Source organism: Hyperolius riggenbachi, chromosome 10, assembly GCF_040937935.1.
Source record: "Hyperolius riggenbachi isolate aHypRig1 chromosome 10, aHypRig1.pri, whole genome shotgun sequence".
Lineage (NCBI taxonomy): Eukaryota > Metazoa > Chordata > Amphibia > Anura > Hyperoliidae > Hyperolius > Hyperolius riggenbachi.
In genome coordinates, this window is record NC_090655.1 from 274,589,353 (window position 1) to 274,614,035 (window position 24,683).

The 24,683-nt window shown below is 44.8% G+C and overlaps 1 protein-coding gene across 1 annotated transcript in view; it reads left to right on the plus strand.

Moving 5' to 3' along the window:
- Positions 1 to 24,683, plus strand: part of LOC137537215 (uncharacterized) — an 82,118-nt gene that overhangs the window by 43,962 nt on the left and 13,473 nt on the right. The window contains exons 10-14 of the mRNA XM_068259317.1: positions 7,985 to 8,863; positions 14,277 to 14,406; positions 14,672 to 15,122; positions 15,230 to 15,769; positions 16,405 to 16,657. Of these exons, the coding sequence (XP_068115418.1) occupies positions 7,985 to 8,863; positions 14,277 to 14,406; positions 14,672 to 15,122; positions 15,230 to 15,769; positions 16,405 to 16,657 (2,253 nt within the window). The remainder of the gene's footprint in view (positions 1 to 7,984; positions 8,864 to 14,276; positions 14,407 to 14,671; positions 15,123 to 15,229; positions 15,770 to 16,404; positions 16,658 to 24,683) is intronic.

The window sequence follows — 24,683 nt, forward strand, 5'->3', positions numbered from 1 at the left end:
CACCTCTTGTTTCCACCCCATTCCTTTAGATTGTAAGCTCGCAAGGGCAGGGCTCTCACCCTTTTGTGTCATGGACTGTTATTAATTTAATTGCTTGCACACTGTTAGACATTTATACATTTTAGTCATCATGTTAAATCAAATTGTAATCAGCAGTGCTGTATCTTGTATCAGTGTGCATATTTGATGTATATCATTGTCTGTATCATTATGTATCCCTTGTTTGTTTTCTTACATTGTATAGCGCCACGGAATATGTTGGCGCTTTATAAATAAATAATAATAATAATAATCATATAACAGAGATAATACAGCCACTGTGCACCTAGGAAAGGCTGCAGTTAGACAGAGCACATTAGAACAGGTATAGGAACTTATAGGATAGAAGAAATAAGGAGGAAAATGTTGTCTCTTTAAGCAGTCTTTTATGCCGCACAATTGTCAAACAACTTGTTGTCAAACAACTTAAAACAACTAAAAAAAAAGTGTTTTGCTATTGTTAAAAAAGCTGATAAGATTGATAGGAAGGCAATCTAACAGTTGGGTTGACTTCTTATCAGTCTTATCTTGAAAAATAGTAAAATACTTTTTTTTTATTGTTTCAACTTCTTTCACAACAAAAGTTGTTTGACAATTTTGCTGCATAAAAGATGGCTGCTGATTGTGTATATGGGCTTCACTGTACACAGATTAGTCACGGCAGGTGGATTGACTTCAGCTGCGTCTTATCAGTCGTCGGTCGCCTCCTATCAGTGATATTTTACTTGACAAAAGTTGCCCCACTTCTTCACGTTGTTTTATAATTGTGTATTTAAAAGACTTTTGTTGAGTGTGTGTATGAAGCTTTAGTGTTACCGGCCTGTAATAAGCTGATAATGGTCACTGTGCATTACTATACACAGATTGGTCACAGTAGGGGTGATTAGTGTTACCGGCCTGTAATAAGCTGATAATAGTCACTGTACATTACTGTATACAGATTGGTCACAGTGGGAGGTGATTAGTGTTACCGGCCTGTAATAAGCTGATAATGGTCATTGTGCATTACTATACACAGATTGGTCACAGTAGGGGTGATTAGTGTTACCGGCTTGTAATAAGCTGATAATAGTCACTGTACATTACTGTACACAGATTGGTCACAGTGGGAGGTGATTAGTGTTACCGGCCTGTAATAAGCTGATAATGGTCACTGTGCATTACTATACACAGATTGGTCACAGTAGGGGTGATTAGTGTTACTGGCCTGTAATAGGCTGATAATAGTCACTGTACATTACTGTATACAGATTAATCACAGTAGGGGTGATTAGTGTTACCGGCCTGTAATAAGCTGATAATGGTCACTGTACATTACTGTACACAGATTGGTCACAGTAGGGGTGACTTAGTGTTACTGGCCTGTAATAAGCTGATAATGGTCACTGCACATTACTGTACACAGATTGGTCACAGTACGAGTGACTTAGTGTTACCGGCCTGTAATAAGCTAATAATGGTGACTGTACATTACTGTACACAGATTGGTCACAGTAGTGGTGACTTAGTGTTACCGGCCTGTAATAAGCTGATAATGGTCACTGTACATTACTGTACACAGATTGGTCACAGTAGGGGGTGACTTAGTTTTTCTGGCCTGTAATAAGCTGATAATGGTCACTGTGCATTACTGTACACAGATTGGTCACAGTAGGGGTGATTAGTGTTACCGGCCTGTAATAAGCTGATAATGGTCACTGTGCATTACTATACACAGATTGGTCACAGTAGGGGTGATTAGTGTTACCGGCCTGTAATAAGCTGATAATAGTCACTGTACATTACTGTACACAGATTGGTCACAGTAGGGGTGACTTAGTGTTACTGGCCTGTAATAAGCGGATAATGGTCACTGTATATTACTGTACACAGATTGGTCACAGTAGGGGTGATTTTGAGTTACTGGCCTGTAATAAGCTGATAATGGTGACTGTACATTACTGTACACAGATTGGTCACAGTACGAGTGACTTAGTGTTACCGGCCTGTAATAAGCTGATAATGGTGACTGTACATTACTGTACACAGATTAATCACAGTAGTGGTGACTTAGTGTTACCGGCCTGTAATAAGCTGATAATGGTCATTGTACATTACTGTACACAGATTGGTCACAGTAGTGGTGACTTAGTGTTACCGGCCTGTAATAAGCTGATAATGGTGACTGTACATTACTGTACACAGATTGGTCACAGTAGGGGGTGACTTAGTTTTTCTGGCCTGTAATAAGCTGATAATGGTCACTGTACATTACTGTACACAGATTGGTCACAGTAGGGGTGACTTAGTGTTACCGGCCTGTAATAAGCTGATAATGGTCACTGTACATTACTGTACACAGATTGGTGACAGTAGAGGTGACTTAGTGTTACCGGCCTGTAATAAGCTGATAATGGTCACTGTACATTACTGTACACAGATTGGTCACAGTAGGGGGTGACTTAGTTTTTCTGGCCTGTAATAAGCTGATAATGGTCACTGTGCATTACTGTACACAGATTGGTCACAGTAGGGGTGACTTAGTGTTACTGGCCTGTAATAAGCTGATAATGATCACTGTACATTACTGTACACAGATTGGTCACAGTAGAGGGTGACTTAGTGTTACTGGCCTGTAATAAGCTGATAATGGTCACTGTACAATACTGTACGCAGATTGGTCACAGTAGGGGTGACTTAGTGTTACTGGCCTGTAATAAGCTGATAATGGTCACTGTATATTACTGTACACAGATTGGTCACAGTAGGGGTGACTTAGTGTTACTGGCCTGTAATAGGCTGATAATGGTCACTGTACATTACTGTACATAGATTGGTCACAGAAGGGGTGACTTAGTGTTACCAGCCTGTAATAAGCTGATAATGGTGACTGTACATTACTGTACACAGATTGGTCACAGTAGGGGGTGACTTAGTTTTTCTGGCCTGTAATAAGCTGATAATGGTCACTGTACATTACTGTACACAGATTGGTCACAGTAGGGGTGACTTAGTGTTACTGGCCTGTAATAAGCTGATAATGGTCACTTTACATTACTCTACACAGATTGGCCACAGTAGGGGTGACTAGTGTACCAGCCTGTACAGTGGTTTGCAAAAGTATTCGGGCCCACTTGAAGTTTTCCACATTTTGTCATATTACTGCCACAAACCTGAATCAATTGTATTGGAATTTCACATGAAAGACCAACACAAAGTGGTGTACACGTGAGAAGTGGAATGAAAATCATACATGATTCCAAACATCTTTTAGAAATCAATAACTGCAAAGTGGGGTGTGCATAATTATTCAGCCCCCCTTGGTCTGAGTGCAGTCAGTTGCCCATAGACATTGCCTGATGAGTGCTAATGACTAAAGAGAGTGCACCTGTGTGTAATCTAATGTCAGTACAATTACAGCTGCTCTGTGAGTGCCTCAGAGGTTGTCTAAGAGAATATTGGGAGCAACAACACCATGAAGTCCAAAGAACACACCAGACAGGTCAGGGATAAAGTTATTGAGTAATAGCAAGCAGTCTTAGGCTACAAAAAGGTTTCCAAAGCCTTGAACATCCCACGGAGCACTGTTCAAGTGATCATTCAGAAATGGAAGAAGTATGGCACAACTGTAAACCTACCAAGACAAGGCCTTCCACCTAAACTCACAGGCCGAACAAGGAGAGTGCTGATCAGAAATGCAGTCAAGAGGCCCATGGTGACTCTGGATGAGCTGCAGAGATCTACAGCTCAGGTGGGGGAATCTGTCCATAGGACAACTATTAGTCGTGCACTGCACAAAGTTGGCCTTTATGGAAGAGTGGCTAGAAGAAAGCCATTGTTAACAGAAAAGTATAAGAAGTCCCGTTTGCAGTTTGCCACAAGCCATGTGAGGGACACAGCAAACATGTGGAAGAAGGTGTTCTGGTCAGATGAGACCAAAACGCTATGTGTGGCAGAAAATTAACACTGCACATCACTCTGAATACACCATCCCCACTGTCAAATATGGTGGTGGCAGCACCATGCTCTGGGGGTGCATCTCTTCAGCAGGGACAGGGAAGCTGGTCAGAGTTGATGGGAAGATGGATGGGGCCAAATACAGGGCAATCTTGGAAGAAAACCTCTTGGAGTCTGCAAAAGACTTGAGACTTGGGCGGAGGTTCACCTTCCAGCAGGACAACGACCCTAAACATAAAGCCACGGCAACCATGGAATGGTTTAAAACAAAACATATCCATGTGTTAAAATGGCCCAGTCAAAGTCCAGATCTAAATCTAATTGAGAATCTGTGGCAAGACCTGAAAACTGCTGTTCACAAACGCTGTCCATCTAATCTGACTGAGCTGGAGCTGTTTTGCAAAGAAGAATGGGCAGGATTTCAGTCTTTAGATGTGCAAAGCTGGTAGAGACATACCCTAAAAGACTGGCAGCTGTAATTGCAGCAAAAGGTGGTTCTACAAAGTATTGTAAACAAACACTTGGGAGCACCCTCCAAGCTCTGGATATAAAGTGTGTGCCAAGATCCTGGCCCCTATACCACAAGGGGCAAAAACTACAAGACTTCCTGGAAGGATCGGCACCACACAAAAGAGCTTATGAATACAACCTTTTGTGTGGTGCCGATCCTTCCAGGAAGTCTTGTTCTACAAAGTATTGACTCAGGGGGCTGAATAATTATGCACACCCCACTTTGCAGTTATTTATTTGTAAAACATGTTTGGAATCATTTAAGATTTTCATTCCACTTCTCACCTGTACACCACTTTATATTGGTCCTTCACATGGAATTCCAAAAAAAATGGATTCATGTTTGTGGCAGTAATGTGACAGCATGTTGAAAACTTCAAGGGGGCCGAATACTTCTGCAAACTACTGTAATAAGCTTAATAAGCTGTAATAAGCTGACTTAGTGTTACTGGCCTGTAATAAGTTGATAATGGTCACTGTCCATTACTGTACACAGATTGGTCACAGTAGGGGTGACTTAGTGTTACTGGCCTGTAATAAGCTGATAATGGTAACTGTACATTACTGTACACAGATTGGTCACAGTAGGGGTGACTTAGTGTTACTGGCCTGTAATAAGCTGATAATGGTCACTGTACATTACTGTACACAGATTGGTCACAGTAGGGGTGACTTAGTGTTACTGGCCTGTAATAAGCTGATAATGATCACTGTACATAACTGTACTCAGATTGGTCACAGTAGGGGTGACTTAGTGTTACCGGCCTGTATAATCTGGTAATGGTCACTGTACATTACTGTACACAGATTGGTCACAGTAGGGGTGACTTAGTGTTACCAGCCTGTAATAAGCTGATAATGGTCACTGCACATTACTGTACACAGATTGGTCACAGTAGGGGGTGACTTAGTGTTACCAACCTGTAATAAGCTGATAATGGTCACTGTACATTACTGTACACAGATTGGTCACAGTAGGGGTGACTTAGTGTTACCGACCTGTAATAAGCTGATAATGGTCACTGTACATTACTGTACACAGATTGGTTACAGTAGGGGTGACATAGTGTTACTGGCCTGTAATAAGATGATAATGGTCACTGTACATTACTGTACACAGATTGGTCACAGTAGGGGTGACTTAGTGCTACCGGCCTGTAATAAGCTGGTAATGGTTACTATACATTACTGTACACAGACTGGTCATAGTAGGGGTGATGGTCTGTTTGAGAAAAGGAATAGATTTCTCATGGGAAAGGGGGTATCAGCTACTGATTGGGATGAAGTTCACTTCTTGGTTACGGTTTCTCTTTAAGTGCATTTTCTCCTCATCCTCCACCAGTCCAAAGATTGCCTCCAATGGTGAAATAAGTATCTCCTACTGCATGCAACTCATCCAGAAGCCCTTCATCTCCTGACAAAATCTGCTCACCAATGGGCAGCCCCACCACATATGATTTTCAGCACCTCCAACATGTCTCTCTCCTGTCCCTGGAGAATGTTGCCATCCTGGCCGGGGTAAGGTACCATCGGGCCACGGTTTTATATTGACCCAATTGTATTTTTCTATTCGGGTATTTCCAAATGTTATTTTGTGCCATTTATCTCTTCCCAGGGCACCCCCCAGGTCTGGCTCCCACTTCCTCTGCTAAGGGATGGGTTTGTCAATCATGCAGCTACATTTATATACATATATATTATATTATAGTCTAAGCCTTAGCCGCTGCCCCGCCTCCTTCCCTCCTTACAGCAGCCGTGCGACGCGCTGCTGTAATAGGCGATGATACACAGAGGAGAGCGGCTACGGGGAATCTGTGACAAGAAACGGCCGCCAGCTCATAAGGTGACAGGAGCGGCGGCCGCAGGGGGAGGAGGGGCGAGAAGCCAGACCCGCCGCGGCCCAGCTGGCAACTGCCCACGGACCGGCAGTGGGCCACGGACCGGCAGTGGGCCACGGCCCGGTGGTTGGGGACCCCTGCTGTGCATCACATCCACCAACCTTTACCGTTACTATTTTTTGACATTGTCCTGGTTGTAACCATTTGCATATTCCTGGCTGGTGTGTAGTATATTAATTGACAATTTTTAATAATTATATATGAGGAGTTCCCTGGGGCCACGCCTTGTTTTTAGATGATTTTAATGCATCCCATGTTATACTATATCCAATAAAGATTGATATATATCAGGATTGGCTATCGGCTTACTAGCCATAGAATTATTTGAGGAGGTCTATTCTCATTATTTCATGCTAACTGTTAATAGCAGAGGCCTCAAACCTGCTACAGTCGGTCATTGGGTTACTGGTGTTCAAAGTATGAGGAGGGGCGGAGCCAAAAATAGCCAATCAGATTTGTTTGATTTTAATGAGAAAATTTAAACTGCTTCCATTCTCCATACATATTTGTCCAATGTCGGGTCTTCAGCTAATATATCATATAAATATAAGCATTATATGATATAGTTTAGAATATAGTTGATAACAAATTACATATGTACCTTGTTTCAGTTTCCCTGATTGTGTCACCCTGGAGGTAAGCCACCTCCTCTGTCTTCATTTTATTGGTTTACACAATTGTATCAGCTCCGGGTGCCTCTTTCCCCCTTTGCATTGCCACCTCCTCACCAGGAGGGCTCGGGCTCCAGCTTGGGCCACCAGGCCTGTCCCACCAACTATAGCTTTATCAGGAGTGTGACCAAGACCTAGAGGAAGCCCTGGGGAGCTGAGTGCAGACTGATTCCTCCACATACCTATATGGCTGGTGCCCTAAAAAGCAGCCTTATTTTGTGAGTTTCCCTTCACACTCCACAAATCACCAGCTCAGCATTAATACTACACAATCTGGGCTCCCTTTGTCTCTGTATATATTATAAGGTGATGAACATCTTCTCTCTCAGATGAGGATACAGCGGCAATAAGAATGTGTAAGTGACACCACATTGCTCTACACACATAACACAGATTTCTTGCTATAAGTACATATAGGTCTGTTGTCACAGGAGTAACACATTGCTTCCAGTGTCCCATCAAGCTCTACATTGTACTGCTTTCCATCTATGGCCAATGCTTTATGTGTAGGGAGGGTCACTGAGATGCAAATAACTCTGACTTGTATGCAAATATAATGCAAATTGTATGCACCTAATCACATTGGTCAGGAAATGTTTCATTGGCTGAATTCCAAGCTACATAAAATTAGCGTGTAAGATAAAGTTGTATTCACGTGATTGGCCGCCTGTAATGAGCACAATCTTCTGCAGTTCTCTGTTAGGCTGATAACTAGTGATGGTCAGTGATATGCAAATAGGTTAGAGATGGTGCAAATGTTATGCAAATTATATGTAAAGTTATGCAACTGCTGCATTTGGTCCATTTCTAATCTGCATATACTTTGCATCAACTCAACAATTATCAGCCACTTACTGACCCTCCCTAATGATTATTGCTCCTCCCCTCAGAATTCTCTAACAGGAAATGATGACGTTTCTCTATTTGCAGGGCGGAGTCCCGGCATCAGGAACCTCTCAGAGACTCGTCTCTCTGTATCCACAGACTGTACAACGGATGATGATGTCACTGGACAAGAGTCTCCTGGTGATATACTGGTTACCCCAAATATTCCTCCAGACTCCACACACCTGTCTAACCCTGAGGGGCCTCATACCCAGCATAGCTCACCCCCTGCTGGAGGATCTTATTCCTGTTCCACGTGTGGGAAATGTTTTGATCGGAAATCACATCTTGTTAGACATGAGAGATCTCATACTGGTGAGAAGCCCTATACATGTGCTGAGTGTGGGAAATGTTTTGGGAGTAAATCAAACCTTGCCTTGCATGAGAGATCTCATACTGGTGAGAAGCCCTATTCATGTGCTGAGTGTGGGAAATGTTTTGGGCGGAAATCACATCTTCTCGCACATGGGAGATCTCACACTGGTGAGAAGCCCTATTCGTGTACTTCGTGTGGGAAATGTTTTGTGAGCAATTCAAACCTTATTAAACATGAGAGATCTCACACTGGTGAGAAACCCTATTCATGTACTGAATGTGGGAAATGTTTTGCACAGAAATCACATCTTGTTAATCATGAGAGATCTCACACTGGTGAAAAGTCTCATTCATGTGGTGAGTGTGGGAAATGTTTTGGACGTAGGTCACAGCTTGTCAGACACGAGAGATCTCACACTGGTGAGAAGCCCTATTCATGTGCTGAGTGTGGGAAATGTTTTACATGTAAATCAAGCCTTGTTAAACATTGGATATCTCACACTGGTGAGAAGTGCTATTCATGTGCTGAGTGTGAGAAAAGTTTTGCGCATAATTCAAAATGTGTTTCACATGAGCGAACTCATGGTGCAAAAAGCTCTACTTTCACGTGCTGAGTGTGGGAAATGTTTTGGGTGTAAATTACACTTTGTCACACATGAGAGAACTCACACTGGTGAGTAGCCCTACTCATGCACTGAGTATGAGAAAAGTCACCGCTAATCAGGCACTTGTGTTGAGTGTGGGGAATGTCTTGTTGAAAAGTGTTCTAATACTCTGTCATTTTTTGTGTGTGTGTGTGCTCAAGGAAGCATAATTACACAGCATTCCGAGGACTGTTTCATGCTACTCAGTGTATTGGTTTGCAAAGCATTAAAGAGAATCTGTACTCTAAAATTCTTACAATAAAAAGCATACCATTCTATTCATTATGTTCTCCTGGGCCCCTCTGTGCTGTTTCTGCCACTCCCTGATGCAATCCTGGCTTGTAATTGCCATTTTTATGCAGTGTTTACAAACAAAAGACCTAGCAAGTGATACGCTGAGTGTGTGAGCTGAGTGTGTGAGTCATACAGAGCTGTGCAGGGGGCCTGGAGAGGGTGTGTATAGCTTCTAGCCAATCACAAGCAGCACAGCACATTCCACACATTCCAGCCTGAGCCCGACAGAGGAGAGAAGATTCGATCATATAACAGAGATAATACAGCCACTGTGCAAATAGGAAAGGCTGCAGTCAGACAGAGCACATTAGAACAGGTATAGGAACTTATAGGATAGAAAAAATAAGGTGGAAAATTTTGTTACAGAGTCTCTTTAAAGTCCCTGATGTGAAATTACATGAGGAGATAAATATGGGCACATGTAGTGTCATGAACCATACGGAAAGTCGTGCGCAATTGTCAACGATTTTCGTATGGTCCAGCACCATTACTGTCATTCTCATTTTAAACATACGAGAAGTTCATTTTTTTTCTCTTCCCCATCACCCACACTGAATGAAAGCAAACCCCTCACCCATCCACTTCCTTACTAGCTATTCACACATAGCTATGACCAAATGTTGGCCTGTACAGCAGACAGCAGATAAAGATAAGTCCTTTTGGCTCTCTCTAAAAAACCCTCAGATTTTCCCTCTCAAAACTGTGGACAGACAATAGACAAACTTCCTTTATTAATAATCCAAGATGTGGTTGTCAAAGACAGAAGACAAATATATTTTCCGGTTCCTAAAAACCAACCTAGTTGATCATCCAAGTTATAACAGCCTTGTGGGTATGGAAATCGAGTTATTCGGCGTTTGTTGAGCGCACGTTGCCTCACTGCTATTTGGTGTCATTTGCCTACACCTCGGCCGCAGGTTACAAATCTGCCCTCAGATTCGCTGTGCGCCAATCCAGACAGAAATGGCGCAGGTTATTGGTAAATTGTGTAATTTCAGGCTTGTACAGGAATCCTGCCTCCCATGTTCCGCAGGAGATAAACACACCTACTTTTCAGATAAGCCAGCCCACTAAGTCAGATTTGATAAAAGGCTGGTCCATCGGCGGCCATTTTAGTCTCCAAAATTCCATCAACTAAGATCTTCCACCCACATGTGCTCTCCAGGAGGCTAGAGCACACGGACTTTCCTAATATGCTTTGTTTCAAGGACTTTTTGATATCAATGTCTGCATTTGAACTGGACTATCTGAGGAAATATCCCATGGACTGCATTCAGCTAAGTAGAACTTTTACGGTTTTCCCTTTTTATTTTATGCTTTGTGTTTATATGTCAATTGGTGTATGGAAATGTGTGTAATGCATTTTTGTTATTAAAACGTTAAAAAATCATTTTGCGTTTATGACCTGTTCCTGAACATAATCGTATTTACTCCTCTGAAAACGTTACCTTGGGTCCTATAGTATCTTGTATTTACAACCTGTATGCTTGAATTGGGCACAGATGGACAGATCTGGCGCTGGTCCTTACATACAGCTAAGGGTTAAGTTATGGTGTTCTCAGTTTGTTAAAATATATTTACAGTTGTGCGCTGACTCGCACGTGGTGGCAAGCATTTGAATTGTATATGTGTGGTGATTCCTTTGGCGTCAGGACACTCCTCTCGGCTAGTCTGTTCATAGATTGTGAATCCACATATGGGCATCTATGCGCAAAGCGACAGCAAGACCGAGTTTCTGACTCTGAGCGACTGACCCAATCAAGGATCGGCCCTTGCGGTTCTTGACATATAGTACTAAGCCTAGTTAGAACTTGCCTGTGATCACTTTTTCTATTTTCCATGGGAAGGGTTGATACATCAGGGTTAATGCAAATGAGGCAGATTCTGCTGTCACGTGCAGCCACAGCTCTCCTGAAGAGTAAATTAAAGCCTAAACACTTTTATCTGGCTTAACAAACACTCCTGATATCAAGAACAGTGTCCTACCCAAGCCCTATTAGCCAGGTGCTCTGCCCGGTTGATTCTTGTCACCGCCCAGCTGTCTGTTATCAGCAACAGGAACGAGCAGTTGAATACTAATGAAGATGGGTGGGACACTCAGGCACAGCTCTCCCATCCTGCTAGTCAGCAGCAGGGTGTGAGAATGATGTGCACAGGGCAGCAGTGGCTCTGATTATCACCTTGTAACTGTGTATTTATGATCTTTAAAGCATTTATAGTGTATAAACTTCTGAGCACGTTTGTTGTGCAGCAGACTGGCAGTACACAGCAATAGACCCTGACTTCTCTTCAGCTTTCCAGAGCACTGTATAGCATTCTTCCTCCTTTGCATTCCTGGGATTCACTTATGATTACTTTTTGTCAATCATGAACAATAAGTCCCAGGAATACAGATGCAAGGGCACACTACTGCTGTTTCCTCAGTCAGTCAGAGCATGTATTGCTTTGTGACAGCCCCGATTATTCATCATCTCCTACTTATGTCAGTTCCACTAGAGAAACAAAAGGCTTCTCTGCACATTTGTTTTAGGGCATCACTTGAGGGGGGAGAGCTGTCCTGCAATTGGGGGGCCCTGGGCAATTGCCCAGTTGGCCCATATGGAAGTGCTGGCCCTGTATTTCCCTGTCCCACCCCACCCGGCTGGGAAACCATTCTGTGGAGAACACTGAAGAAAATGCTGGAAAGTGAATTATTAATTTGTTTGTTGGGAGCTGAATGAGTCAGATTTTATGTCACACTAAAATGGCTGCTTTGTAGAATTCAGAGTCAGAATTTAACCCACTTTTATTTAAAACAAGAATGTGAGAAAAGAATGTGGGAATATTAGAAGAATTTTTCCAGACTGTACTGAAGAAAGGAGATTTCCCTCATTCTGTCTCTCTGTAATTCTTTTGTCTTACGGTCCCAAACAAAAAAATTATGTGAACCAAATGTAATTTCTTTGTGTGCATCATTGGCTGAGCTTTTATGGAGAGTTGAAAGTGAGAAAAAATGCAATGAAAATAAAGTGAAAATAATAAATGAAACCCCGTTTCCTGAATGAATAGATTCCTACTTGTGCACCTATAGATGGCATTTGTACTCCAACTCTTATGGGTGCTGTGTAGCAGGAAGTGAGCTTGGCCAGAGGCATTGTGGGTATTTGTATTATTCCGTCAGCCCGATGGGATAGTATGGGGAGAATTGCCATATTTTCTGCTATATAAGAAGCTCCAGGATATAAGACGCACCTCGGTTTAGTGAGCAAAAACCAAGGAAAAAAAATACTAAACCTGGTGCGTCCATATTCCAGGAGCATCTTGTACATGTCCTCCCCCACTTGGTGTCCCCCATGTGTCCTTCTGTGTGCCCCCCTTCTGTGCCTCAGCTCCCCCTTCCTCTAATCTCCTCCTGCCCCCTCCTCTGTGTGTGTCTCCCCCCCCCCCCCCCCCCCGCGTTCCACAGCTCCCGCTCCCCCTGCATATCACCTTGTATGTCCTGCCCCCCCCCCTCGGTGTCAGCAGCGGCTTACCCGATACATGCCGCCGCGGAGAGTGCAGACAACTGGCTTCACCATACGCTTCCTCTACTGCGCGGCTACTGATGACGCAATCAGTACTCTACAGATTAGAGCGGGGAGCCGAGGGATGCAGGGGAGCAGAATCAAGCAGCGGGGGGGGGGGGGGGGAAAGGCACACACAGAGGAGGGGAGGGACGAGGCACGCGGGGGAGCCGAGGAATGGGGGGACGACACCAAAGGAGACGCACACAGAGGAGGGGGGAGGCACACGGGGGAGCCAGTCACAATGCGGGCACACAGGCAGGGAATGCTGATGTGGCAACGGATGGTATCGACGGGCGTTCGTAAGTTTGGGTTTCCCTGCCTTTCCCGTATAAGACTCTGACTTTTTCTCCCCATTATTTGGGTCTGCATCTTATATGGCGGAAAATATAGAAGCAGTGGAGGAGAGGGAATGGCTGCTGGTCACCAGCGATCTGGGCAAGTGCAGAAAGATGCACCCCTCGTTCATTACATTTCATGCTGAATATCCCCCCAGCCCCGCCTCCTACAATCCCCCCCATTTGTAGTGTAGGGAGGGGACCCCTGTACCACTTCTGTATCATATTGCAGATCTCCAGCACCGCTTGTTCACAAAATATCACATAAACTCTAATCTACGAGTCTGTAACTTGGTATGGCAGCAGCTCGGGGTCCCCTCCTCACCCTCCAATTTGGGGTCTACAGGAGCCATGGTTGCAGAAACTCTGTGGCTCAAATGTAATTTAGGGTGCATCTTTTCTGTGACACTGAGGCCCTTCATAACAAGCGGAGACTCAGCTTTGGGGAGACAGGAATGTGGGGGGGGGGGGGTCAAACATACTGTGATAATCAGGAGTCCCGGGGTCCCTCCAGGGCTCTAGGGAACTCCTACAAAGTCTCTCTTCCCCCCCCCCCCCCCCCCCGAGCACAAACATACACACACCAGCCAATCAGCTGCTCATGTAGAGCAAAATGTCCTTACTGTGCATGTATCTGCCTCATGCTGGGAATACACAGCTCGATTCTGTAGCTCAATTCAGTGCCCGATCGTTTTGCCCCCTTGACTCTCTTATCTTCTGCTCGTTTTTCTTATCTTTTTTTCAATTAACTTCAATCATGAATCGAGCGGCAAAACTATCGAGCCATCTTAAAGGGGAACTGAAGTAAGAGGTATACGGAGGCTGCCATTTTTATTTCCTTTTAATCAATACCAGTTGCCTGGCAGCCCTGCTGGTCTATTTCTCTGCAGTAGTATCTGAATAACACCAGAAACAAGCATGCAGCTAGTATTGTCAGATCTGACTTTAAAGTCTGAAACACCTGATCTGCTGCATGCTTGTTTAGGGGCTATGGCTAATAGTATTACAGGCAGAGGATCAGCAGGGCTGCCAGGCAACTGGTATTGCTTAAAAGGAAAGAAACATGGCAGCCTCCATATACCTATCTCTTCAGTTCCCCTTTCATGGCTCAGAATCAAGCCGTGTATTCCCAGCATTACACTGCCTCCTGTACGCTGGTAACTCTCACCTGACGTGCTCAGGAGTGACTCTCTCTGTTCCCCAGGCAACATGTCATCACCTCCTACCCTTGGTGGGACATCAATCCTGCAAGGAGAGAGGGGAACAGAAACAAAGTCCATGGAAGACAAAAGACAGGGAGGAAGTGATGTCAGTTTTATCCTCACAAGATCGAAGTAAAGAAAAAGCAGAGAAAATAAAAAGATTTTGTATTTTATTGGTCAAATATCTACTAAAACCTCCCAGAGAAGAATACTGCAGACTGGAAAGGAGATAGTTAATTTGCTATTGAAAAATATAATTTTCTATTTCACCTTTGAAGTAGCAGCTTCCTTTTAATATTTTCTATGTCATATTGAAATAGTATCTCTGCAGTGATATTACATTTATTGGGTAACAGGAAATACTGTGCAGTGTGCATCATACTGTTCACTGGGTCAGCCTGGTGGAAAGGGGTGAGGAAGCAGCAGCAGCAAGTCCATCCTCGGGCACAGCAGCAGCCCAGTGGGTGGTGCCACCCTGCAGGTTTAGGGGAGCTGCAGCAGGTCCCTCCTCCGGCACACCCACCGCCACCAAGCGTCCCCGCCTCAGTGGCAGCGTGAAGGCCCGCCACTGCCAAGCGCTGCTGAAGATGGTCAGCCTGGGGAAGACCAAACTGACGGCAGCCAACGTGCTTCTAAACCTCAGGGATCAGGAGAAGAGGTGGCTGACCCCCAGAGACCTCAGAGTCGGATTGGTGGTGTTCGACAATGCGGCCAACCTGCTGGCTGCCATCACCAGGGGGCACTTGACCCACGTCCCGAACCTGGTGGTGCAGAAGTTCCTGCACACCTGCCCGGCAATGGACGATCTGCTGGAAGGAAAATTATGCACCAATACCGCCGCTCCGCCGGTGCCTCAGCAAACCTGACCGACCTGCAGCAGCGCGAGGGCGTGCCATGACACTGGCTTGTCATTGATGTGCCAACTCGCTGGAGTTCCACCCTGGTGATGTTGTAGCGGCTGCTTGAGCAGAGGAGGGCTGTCAGCCGCTACATCGTGGACGCAACTATTTTCGGCACCACCACCAACCTCCAGCTCCTCTCCAGCGCACAGTGGGGGCAGATGCAGCAGTTGTGCTTGGTGTTGGCTCCCTTCCTGCAGGGAACCAACCTGGTGAGCCAGGAACGGGCATCCCTCTGTGAGTGGTTGCCCATGGTTTATCTGCTGGACAGGGCCCTGTGTGATCTGATGGAAGCGGGAGAGGAGGCCCTGACCCAGCTGGATCAGCAGCTAGCTGCACAGTCCACCTCTCAGGAGGACTTTGAGTTTCTGGAGGAGGAGTTGGAAGTCCCTGACCTAGACGTTGAGTTGCAACAGGAGTGCGCGCTTCAATGGTGCAAGGGTGGAGAAGGCAGGGCTGGGCTCGGGCCAGAGGAGGAGGACAGCGATGTCGGCTCTGGGGGTGCCGACATCGACCCTGATGATCACATCTCTGCTGCATCCAAACTGTTCCCCATGGCAGTGCACATGCTGCGGTGCCTGCGCAGGGACCTCAGGGTGAAGCGGATGCGTGCTTAGGAGGACATCTGCATCAGCATGGTCCTAGACCCACGGCTGAAGAAAAAGCTGGGTCAGATCCTGCCTGCTTGAGACCCTGGTTAGAAAACTCTGGAGGTACAATCCTTTATATTGTGAAGGATTAAAAACACAGTCCTTTTTCAGGTTCCCACCTTGCAGCATTTGTCTTCAGCCATTGGGAAGATTTTGTGGGTCTGGTGAGCCTGATTGGTTCCCTTTTCGGTTGAGCTTCACAGAATTGGGTATCACGGCCTGATGAAGGGCGCATACAATTTTACAAAAAAGCCCGAAACGAACATGTGTCGTTGCCTTGAAGTTTAATACCCGTAAAGCTACAACCATTGGTCAACTCAAATCTATCCTATGTATCTTAAAAACCAATCACTGTGATGCTGAAGAACCATGTGTTTTTGATGTTTTTCTATATGTGTCAATAAACATTTTTCAGAGTTTTTTTGCCTCTCTGAGATTGCATTAGTTTATATAGTCCTCTTCTAAAGTTATAAATAAGTGCTTGAGACCCTGAGCAGCAAACAAGGGAGTTGCAATGGGTTCTTGTTCGACAATTGGAGGATGCCTTCCCCCAGCCTTCCACCCCCTCTGTCCCTGTCCAGCCAGGACAGCAGCCGGTGACTGCGGGCAGCAGCAGCAGGTGCCCAGGAGACCTACTGTCTATGAATATGGCACTCTACATGACGGTAGAGCTGCTGAGAGAGGAGGGGCCTGCAGCAGCATCTTCCTCTCAAAGTCAGAACCAGCGCCTGACCCGGATGGTGGCCGACTACATGGGGTCCTTCAGCGGACTCGACACTGGTGATGACCCTGTGGACCCCATGGAGTACTGGGTCAAGCACTTGGAGATCTGGAGTGAGCTGGCGTAGTACACCCTGGAAGTGCTATCCTGCCCGCCTTCCAACGTGCTGTCAGAGAGGTGCTTCAGTGCGGCCGGTGGCGTGCTCATCGAGAAGCGCTCTCGTCTATCCCAAGAGTCTGTAGACAGACTCACATTCCTGAAGATCAACCAAGCCTGGCTTAAAGGCACGTTCCTGGCCCCTGTTGTCGGCGAGAGGGAAACACGAGGTAGCTGGGAATGGTTTTTTTTTTTTTGTACATCAACCTTCAGTCTCCTGCTACTTTGGCCTGTTAAAGAAAACACAGAATGTTTAAAGAAAACAAATGTTTTTCATCAAAACTTTTTTTTTCTTTTTAATTATACCACCACATATACTTAATTGCGGTTTTTCTTTAAAAAAAAACATGATGCTTTATGTGTCATTTACTCTAAAAGACGTTTTGGAAGCAATTTAAAGGCCATTCGTGATTACGACTCGTGATTCTGGATTCCGTTGTGATCTCAATGCGAATTTGAATTGGTTCGCATGATCGTTATTATGACCAAATCCGAATTCTCAACAACTAGAATAGTAAAAGGGGGTATTCGGGCAACCCTGGAGTGTGTTATATCACAGGCAGATGTGGTGAAGGGGTATCTGAATATCCTACAGTACTACTTCATGACACTTTTTTTTTCTCTTTTTTTAAGCGTCTTCTCTTGGTGTCCCTGGACAGAGAATATCCGTTGGATGACATTGATTGAACTTTGCTGCATTCATGTTGGGACTGTGAGCTTGTAGCGCGATATTATTATATTTATGGTGTAACACAAATATAAGTGACTTTTCTTTTCTTTGCGCTCCTGAGAAATAGCGACTGGTGATATATATGTAATTTTCCTCAGTGCAGTATTCTATTTTAGTAGTTTTATGAAAACATGTAGTGATGGTGAATCTTGCAAAGAATACTTGGAACAAGGAAAGCCAGTCACAACAATAGCAGCACATGCAGTTTTAACTCATAAAAGACCCCTGAAAGTCCGTTTACACCACATCAGGCAGGATATTGGAGGAGGAGACATTACCAGCAAACTACTCACAGCTGAAGGGAAAGGGATCCATGGGGTACAAAGTAGGAGTCCATTGGGACTTAAAGGACAACTGAACGGAGAGGAATATGTAAGCTGCCATATTTATTTCTGTTTAAAGGGGAACTGAAGTGAGAGTGATATGGTGGCTGCCATATTTATCTCCTTTTAAACAATACCAGTTGCCTGCCTGGCAGCCCTGCTGATCTATTTGGCTAGAGTAGTGTTTGAATCTCACCAGAAACAAGCATGCAGCTAATCTTGGCAGATCTGACAATAATGTCAGAAACACCTGATCTGCTGCATGCTTGTTCAAGGGCTGTGGCTAAGAGTATTGGAGGCAGAGGATCAGCAGCATAGCCAGTCAACTGATATTGCATAAAAGTAAATACATATGGCAGCCTCCACATCTCTCTCACTTCAGTTGCCCTTTAAGCAATACCAGTTGCCTGGCTATCCTGCTGATCCTCTGCCTTTAATGCTTTCATCCATAGACCCTGAACAAGCATGCAGCGAAATCAGGTGTTTCTGACATTATTGTCAGATCTGACAAGATTAGCTGCATGCTTGTTTTGGTGTGATTCAAACACTAATGCAGCCAAATGGATCAGCAGGGCTGCCAGGCAACTGGTATTGTTAAATAGGAAATAAATATGGCATCCTTCACATCCTCCTTACTTCAGTTGTCCTTTAATGAGGAATACAGCTTTGAGTGTTTCCTTCCCAGATAAGCAGAGATTGCCTAGGATGGTTTTCATGTGATCTGGTGGCAATTGTATCAGCATCAAATGTTTAGCTTTATGTAATATTGTTCTCACCTTCTCTTTCATTCTGCTTGTTCATACTGATTCACAGATTTGTGTCTGGGATATACTGTATGTGTGCATGCGTGGGTATGTGTGCAGTAACCCCCAACTTTATGAGATGATGGAGGGACACTTAAGCCACGCCCCTGCCACACCCCTGATGACACCCCTGACACACCCTAGTCATGCATACCACAAAGATTTCTTAAGAAAAATATGTTTATATTTTAAAATTCGAACCACACTGGTCCTTTCTATCCTGATTAATTTTCCCTTAAAGAAGGAACATTTGAAAATAAGAAATACATCAATTTAAAGGATGGGATTAAAGTTAGTCAACGAAATACATTTTTCAGTAAAAAAAAAAAAAAAAAAAAATATATATATATATTTACATGAATCTGTACATGAGTCCTGAAAGAAGGACACATGAGAAAGAACGAGGGACAGTTGGGAACTATGGACTATGCCTGTGTATGTGCACATGTGTAAGTATGTGTGTGTGTGTGTATGTATGGAATCAAAATAGCAGCCCTACATTTCCAATCTGCATAATAATAATTCATAATAGCAACAACAACAACAATATTGATAAGAATACATTTAGATGGCAGAGTGCAGGTGATTCCATAAACAAAGGCTGCAGTTAGCCTATGCACCACAAGATGGCGACCTCACCACTCCCAGGTGGAACGCACAAAGAGGAAAAAACAAAAGCAGACAGGAAGTAATAAAGCCAACGAAAGGAAGTAATGTAATTTAGACTGGAATTAATGTAATAGTGGTACGACACTTTGCACGCGGTGGAGAGGAGACACGGCTGGAAGAGGTGATTGTGTGACTCTTGTTATATATTGGGCAGTGCAGAGGTCGGGGTGGTGATACTTGTTATATATTGGGCAGAGCAGAGGTTGGGGTGGACATACTTGTTATATATTGGGCAGAGCAGAGGTCGGTGTGGACATACTTGTTATATATTGCGCGGAGCAGAGGTCGGTGTGGACATACTTGTTATATATTGGGCAGAGCAGAGGTCGGGGTGGACATACTTGTTATATATTGGGCAGAGCAGAGGTCGGGGTGGACATACTTGTTATATATTGGGCAGAGCAGAGGTCGGGGTGGACATACTTGTTATATATTGGGCACAGCAGAGGTCGGGGTGGGCATACTTGTTATATATTGGGCAGAGCAGAGGTCGGGGTGGACATACTTGTTATATATTGGGCGGAGCAGAGGTCGGTGTGGACATACTTGTTATATATTGGGCGGAGCAGAGGTCGGGGTGGACATACTTGTTATATATTGATTTTTATTGAAAAAATATATACAAAATATACAATACAATAAATAATAATTATATTCGTGATCAAAAGGATCACAAAAGCAAAACATACTTAATCGATATATACATTGTATATCCTATACATAATGTATTAGCAACAATACTATTTACACAAGCTGATGAATTATCCACATCACAAACTCCCTGAGCAGAAGAATACTCATTCAATCTACATTCAAAACCAGGCAGGACAACAGGAAACATGAATCCATCACCCTACACCCAACAAGTGACAATCACCAGAAACAACAACCACTCATTCTGCCATTTATGCACGAGGGGTAAACAAAGACACAAATATCAAAATCAACACAGGACAAACAAGGACACCCATAAGTTAGTTGGAGGGATAACTCCACTAATTATGTCTGCGGCCAATCATCAAAAAAGGTATGAAAAATAAATCAAAAAACTGAAAAAGGGTGATAAGAAACAGAAAGCTCACCCAGAAGAGACGGAGATAGGCTAAGGAGGCCTGATGTTCTGCCACGCAAGGACCCAGGCACCTCTGCCCAAACTACGCCTCTCCAAGTCCCGGATCCTAGATACCTCACCCAGAATATTGCCTACCACCACCTGAACAGGAATGGTTTTATGCCTAAGTGGTACCTGACACCGTGCCAACCATGTGTGCTGCCTAACAACTAAGCTGACTAAGTATAAGGTGCATAAATCAAAACCCTGGTGGTGTCTGAATGCTCCATACGCCCACTCTGCGTAACTTAGACGCTCCAGAAAGGGAATACCTAGGCTTCCTCCCACCTGTTTATACACTTCAATGTTAAAAGGACAATGAAGTAGAAAGTGGTCCATGGATTCCTCAACACCACCACACTCCTCACGAGGACATCCACGTGCTTCCACCTTCAAGCACTTGTCGGGGTGGATATACTTGTTATATATTGGGCAGAGCAGAGGTTGAGGTGGACATACTTGTTATATATTGGGCAGTGCAGAGGTCGGGGTGGACATACTTGTTATATATTGGGCAGAGCAGAGGTCGGTGTGGACACACTTGTTATATATTGGGCAAAGCAGAGGTCGGGGTGGACATACTTGTTATATATTGGGCACAGCAGAGGTCGGGGTGGGCATACTTGTTATATATTGGGCAGAGCAGAGGTCGGGGTGGGCATACTTGTTATATATTGGGCAGAGCAGAGGTCGGGGTGGACATACTTGTTATATATTGGGCAGAGCAGAGGTCGGGGTGGACATACTTGTTATATATTGGGCAGAGCAGAGGTCGGGGTGGACATACTTGTTATATATTGGGCAGAGCAGAGGTCGGGGTGGACATACTTGTTATATATTGGGCAGGGCAGAGGTCGGGGTGGGCATACTTGTTATATATTGGGCAGAGCAGAGGTCGGGGTGGACACACTTGTTATATATTGGGCAGAGCAGAGGTCGGGTGACATACTTGTTATATATTGGGCAAAGCAGAGGTCGGGTGGACATACTTGTTATATATGGGCAGAGCAGAGGTCAGGGTGGACACACTTGTTATATATTGGGCAGAGCAGAGGTCGGGGTGGACATACTTGTTATATATTGGGCAGAGCAGAGGTCGGGGTGGACATACATGTTATATATTGGGCAGAGCAGAGGTCGGGGTGGACATACTTGTTATATATTGGGCAGAGCAGAGGTCGGATTGGACATACTCGTTATATATTGGGCAGAGCAGAGGTCGGGGTGGACATACATGTTATATATTGGGCAGAGCAGAGGTCGGGGTGGACACACTTGTTATATATTGGGCAGAGCAGAGGTCGGATTGGACATACTCGTTATATATTGGGCAGAGCAGAGGTCAGGTGGACATACTTGTTATATATTGGGCAGAGCAGAGGTCGGGGTGGGCATACTTGTTATATATTGGGCAGAGCAGAGGTCGGGGTGGACATACTTGTTATATATTGGGCAGAGCAGAGGTCGGGTGGACATACTTGTTATATATTGGGCAGAGCAGAGGTTGGGGTGGACATACTTGTTATATATTGGGCAGAGCAGAGGTCGGGGTGGACACACTTGTTATATATTGGGCAGAGCAGAGGTCAGGGTGGACACACTTGTTATATATTGGGCAGAGCAGAGGTCGGGGTGGGCATACTTGTTATATATTGGGCAGAGCAGAGGTCGGGGTGGACATACTTGTTATATATGGGCAGCACGGTGGCGTAGTGGTTAGCTCTCTCGCCTTGCAGCACTGGGTCCCTGGTTCGAATCCCAGCCAGGGCACTATCTGCAAAGAGTTTGTATGTTCTCTCTGTGTCTGCGTGGGTTTCCTCCGGGTACTCCGGTTTCCTCCCACATTCCAAAAACATATGGATAAGTTAATTGGCTCCCCCTAAAATTGGCCCTAGACTACAGTACTTACACTACATAATATAGACATATGACAATTGTAGGGATAAGATTGTGAGCTCCTTTGACAGGGACAGTTAGTGACAAGACACTAACTTACACTACATAATATAGACATATGGCAATTGTAGGGATAAGATTATGAGCTCCTTTGAGGGACAGTTAGTGACAAGACAATATATATACACTGTACAGCGCTGCGTAATATGTTGGCGCTATATAAATACTAAATAATAATAATAATAATATATTGGGCAGAGCAGAGGTCGGGGTGGACATACTTGTTATATATTGGGCAGGGCAGAGGTCGGGGTGGACATACTTGTTATATATTGGGAAGAGCAGAGATCGGGGTGGACATACTTGTTATATATTGGGCAGGGCAGAGGTCGGGGTGGGCATACTTGTTATATATTGGGCAGAGCAGAGGTCGGGGTGGACATACTTGATATATATTGGGCAGAGCAGAGGTCGGGGTGGACATACTTGTTATATATTGGGAAGAGCAGAGATCGGGGTGGACATACTTGTTATATATTGGGCAGGGCAGAGGTCGGGGTGGACATACTTGTTATATATTGGGCAGGGCAGAGGTCGGGGTGGGCATACTTGTTATATATTGGGCAGAGGTCGGGGTGGTCATACTTGTTATATATTGGGCAGGGCAGAGGTCGGGTGGACATATACTTGTTATATATTGGGCAGAGCAGAGGTCGGGGTGGACATATACTTGTTATATATTGGGCAGAGCAGAGGTCGGGGTGGACATACTTGTTATATATTGGGCAGAGCAGAGATCGGGGTGGACACACTTGTTATATATTGGGCAGAGCAGAGGCCGGGGTGGACATACTAGTTATATATTGGGCAGAGGTCGGGGTGGTCATACTTGTTATATATTGGGCAGGGCAGAGGTCGGGTGGACATACTTGTTATATATTGGGCAGAGGTCGGGGGGGACATACTTGTTATATATTGGGCAGAGCAGAGGTCGGGGTGGACATACTTGTTATATATTGGGCAGAGCAGAGGTCGGGGTGGACATACTTGTTATATAATGGGCAGAGGTTGAGGTGGACATACTTGCTATATATTGGGCAGAGCAGAGGTCTGGGTGGACACACTTGTTATATATTGGGCAGAGCAGAGGTTGGGGTGGGCATACTTGTTATATATTGGGCAGAGCACAGGTCGGGGTGGACATACTTGTTATATATTGGGCAGAGCAGAGGTTAGGGTGGACATACTTGTTATGTATTGGGCAGAGCAGAGGTCGGGGTGGGCATACTTGTTATATATTGGGCAGAGCAGAGGTCGGGGTGGACATACTTGTTATATATTGGGCAGAGCAGAGGTCGGGGTGGACATACTTGTTATATATTGGGCAGAGCAGAGGTTGGGGTGGACATACTTGTTATATATTGGGCAGAGCAGAGGTCGGGGTGGACATACTTGTTATATATTGGGCAGAGCACAGGTCGGGGTGGACATACTTGTTATATATTGGGCAGAGCAGAGGTCAGGGTGGACATACTTGTTATATATTGGGCAGAGCAGAGGTCAGGGTAGACATACTTGTTATATATGGGCAGCACGGTGACGTAGTGGTTAGCTCTCTCGCCTTGCAGCACTGGGTCCCTGGTTTGAATCCCAGCCAGGGCACTATCTGCAAAGAGTTTGTATCTTCTCTCTGTGTCTGCGCGGGTTTCCTCCGGGTACTCCGGTTTCCTCCCACATTCCAAAAACATATGGATAAGTTAATTGGCTCCCCCTAAAATTGGCCCTAGACTACAGTACTTACACTACATAATATAGACATATGACAATTGTAGGGATAAGATTGTGAGCTCCTTTGAGGGACAGTTAGTGACAAGACACTAACTTACACTACATAATATAGACATATGGCAATTGTAGGGATAAGATTATGAGCTCCTTTGAGGGACAGTTAGTGACAAGACAATATATATACACTGTACAGCGCTGCGTAATATGTTGGCGCTATATAAATACTAAATAATAATATATTGGGCAGAGCAGAGGTCGGGGTGGACATACTTGTTATATATTGGGCAGGGCAGAGGTCGGGGTGGACATATTTGTTATATATTGGGCAGAGCAGAGGTCGGGGTGGACATACTTGTTATATAATGGGCAGAGCAGAGGTTGAGGTGAACATACTTGTTATATATTGGGCAGAGCAGAGGTCGGGGTGGACATACTTGTTATATAATGGGCAGAGCAGAGGTTGAGGTGAACATACTTGCTATATATTGGGCAGAGCAGAGGTCAGGGTGGTCATACTTGTTATATAATGGGCAGAGCAGAGGTTGAGGTGAACATACTTGCTATATATTGGGCAGAGCAGAGGTCGAGGTGGACATACTTGTTATATATTGGGGAGAGCAGAGGTCGGGGTGGACACACTTGTTATATATTGGGCAGGGCAGA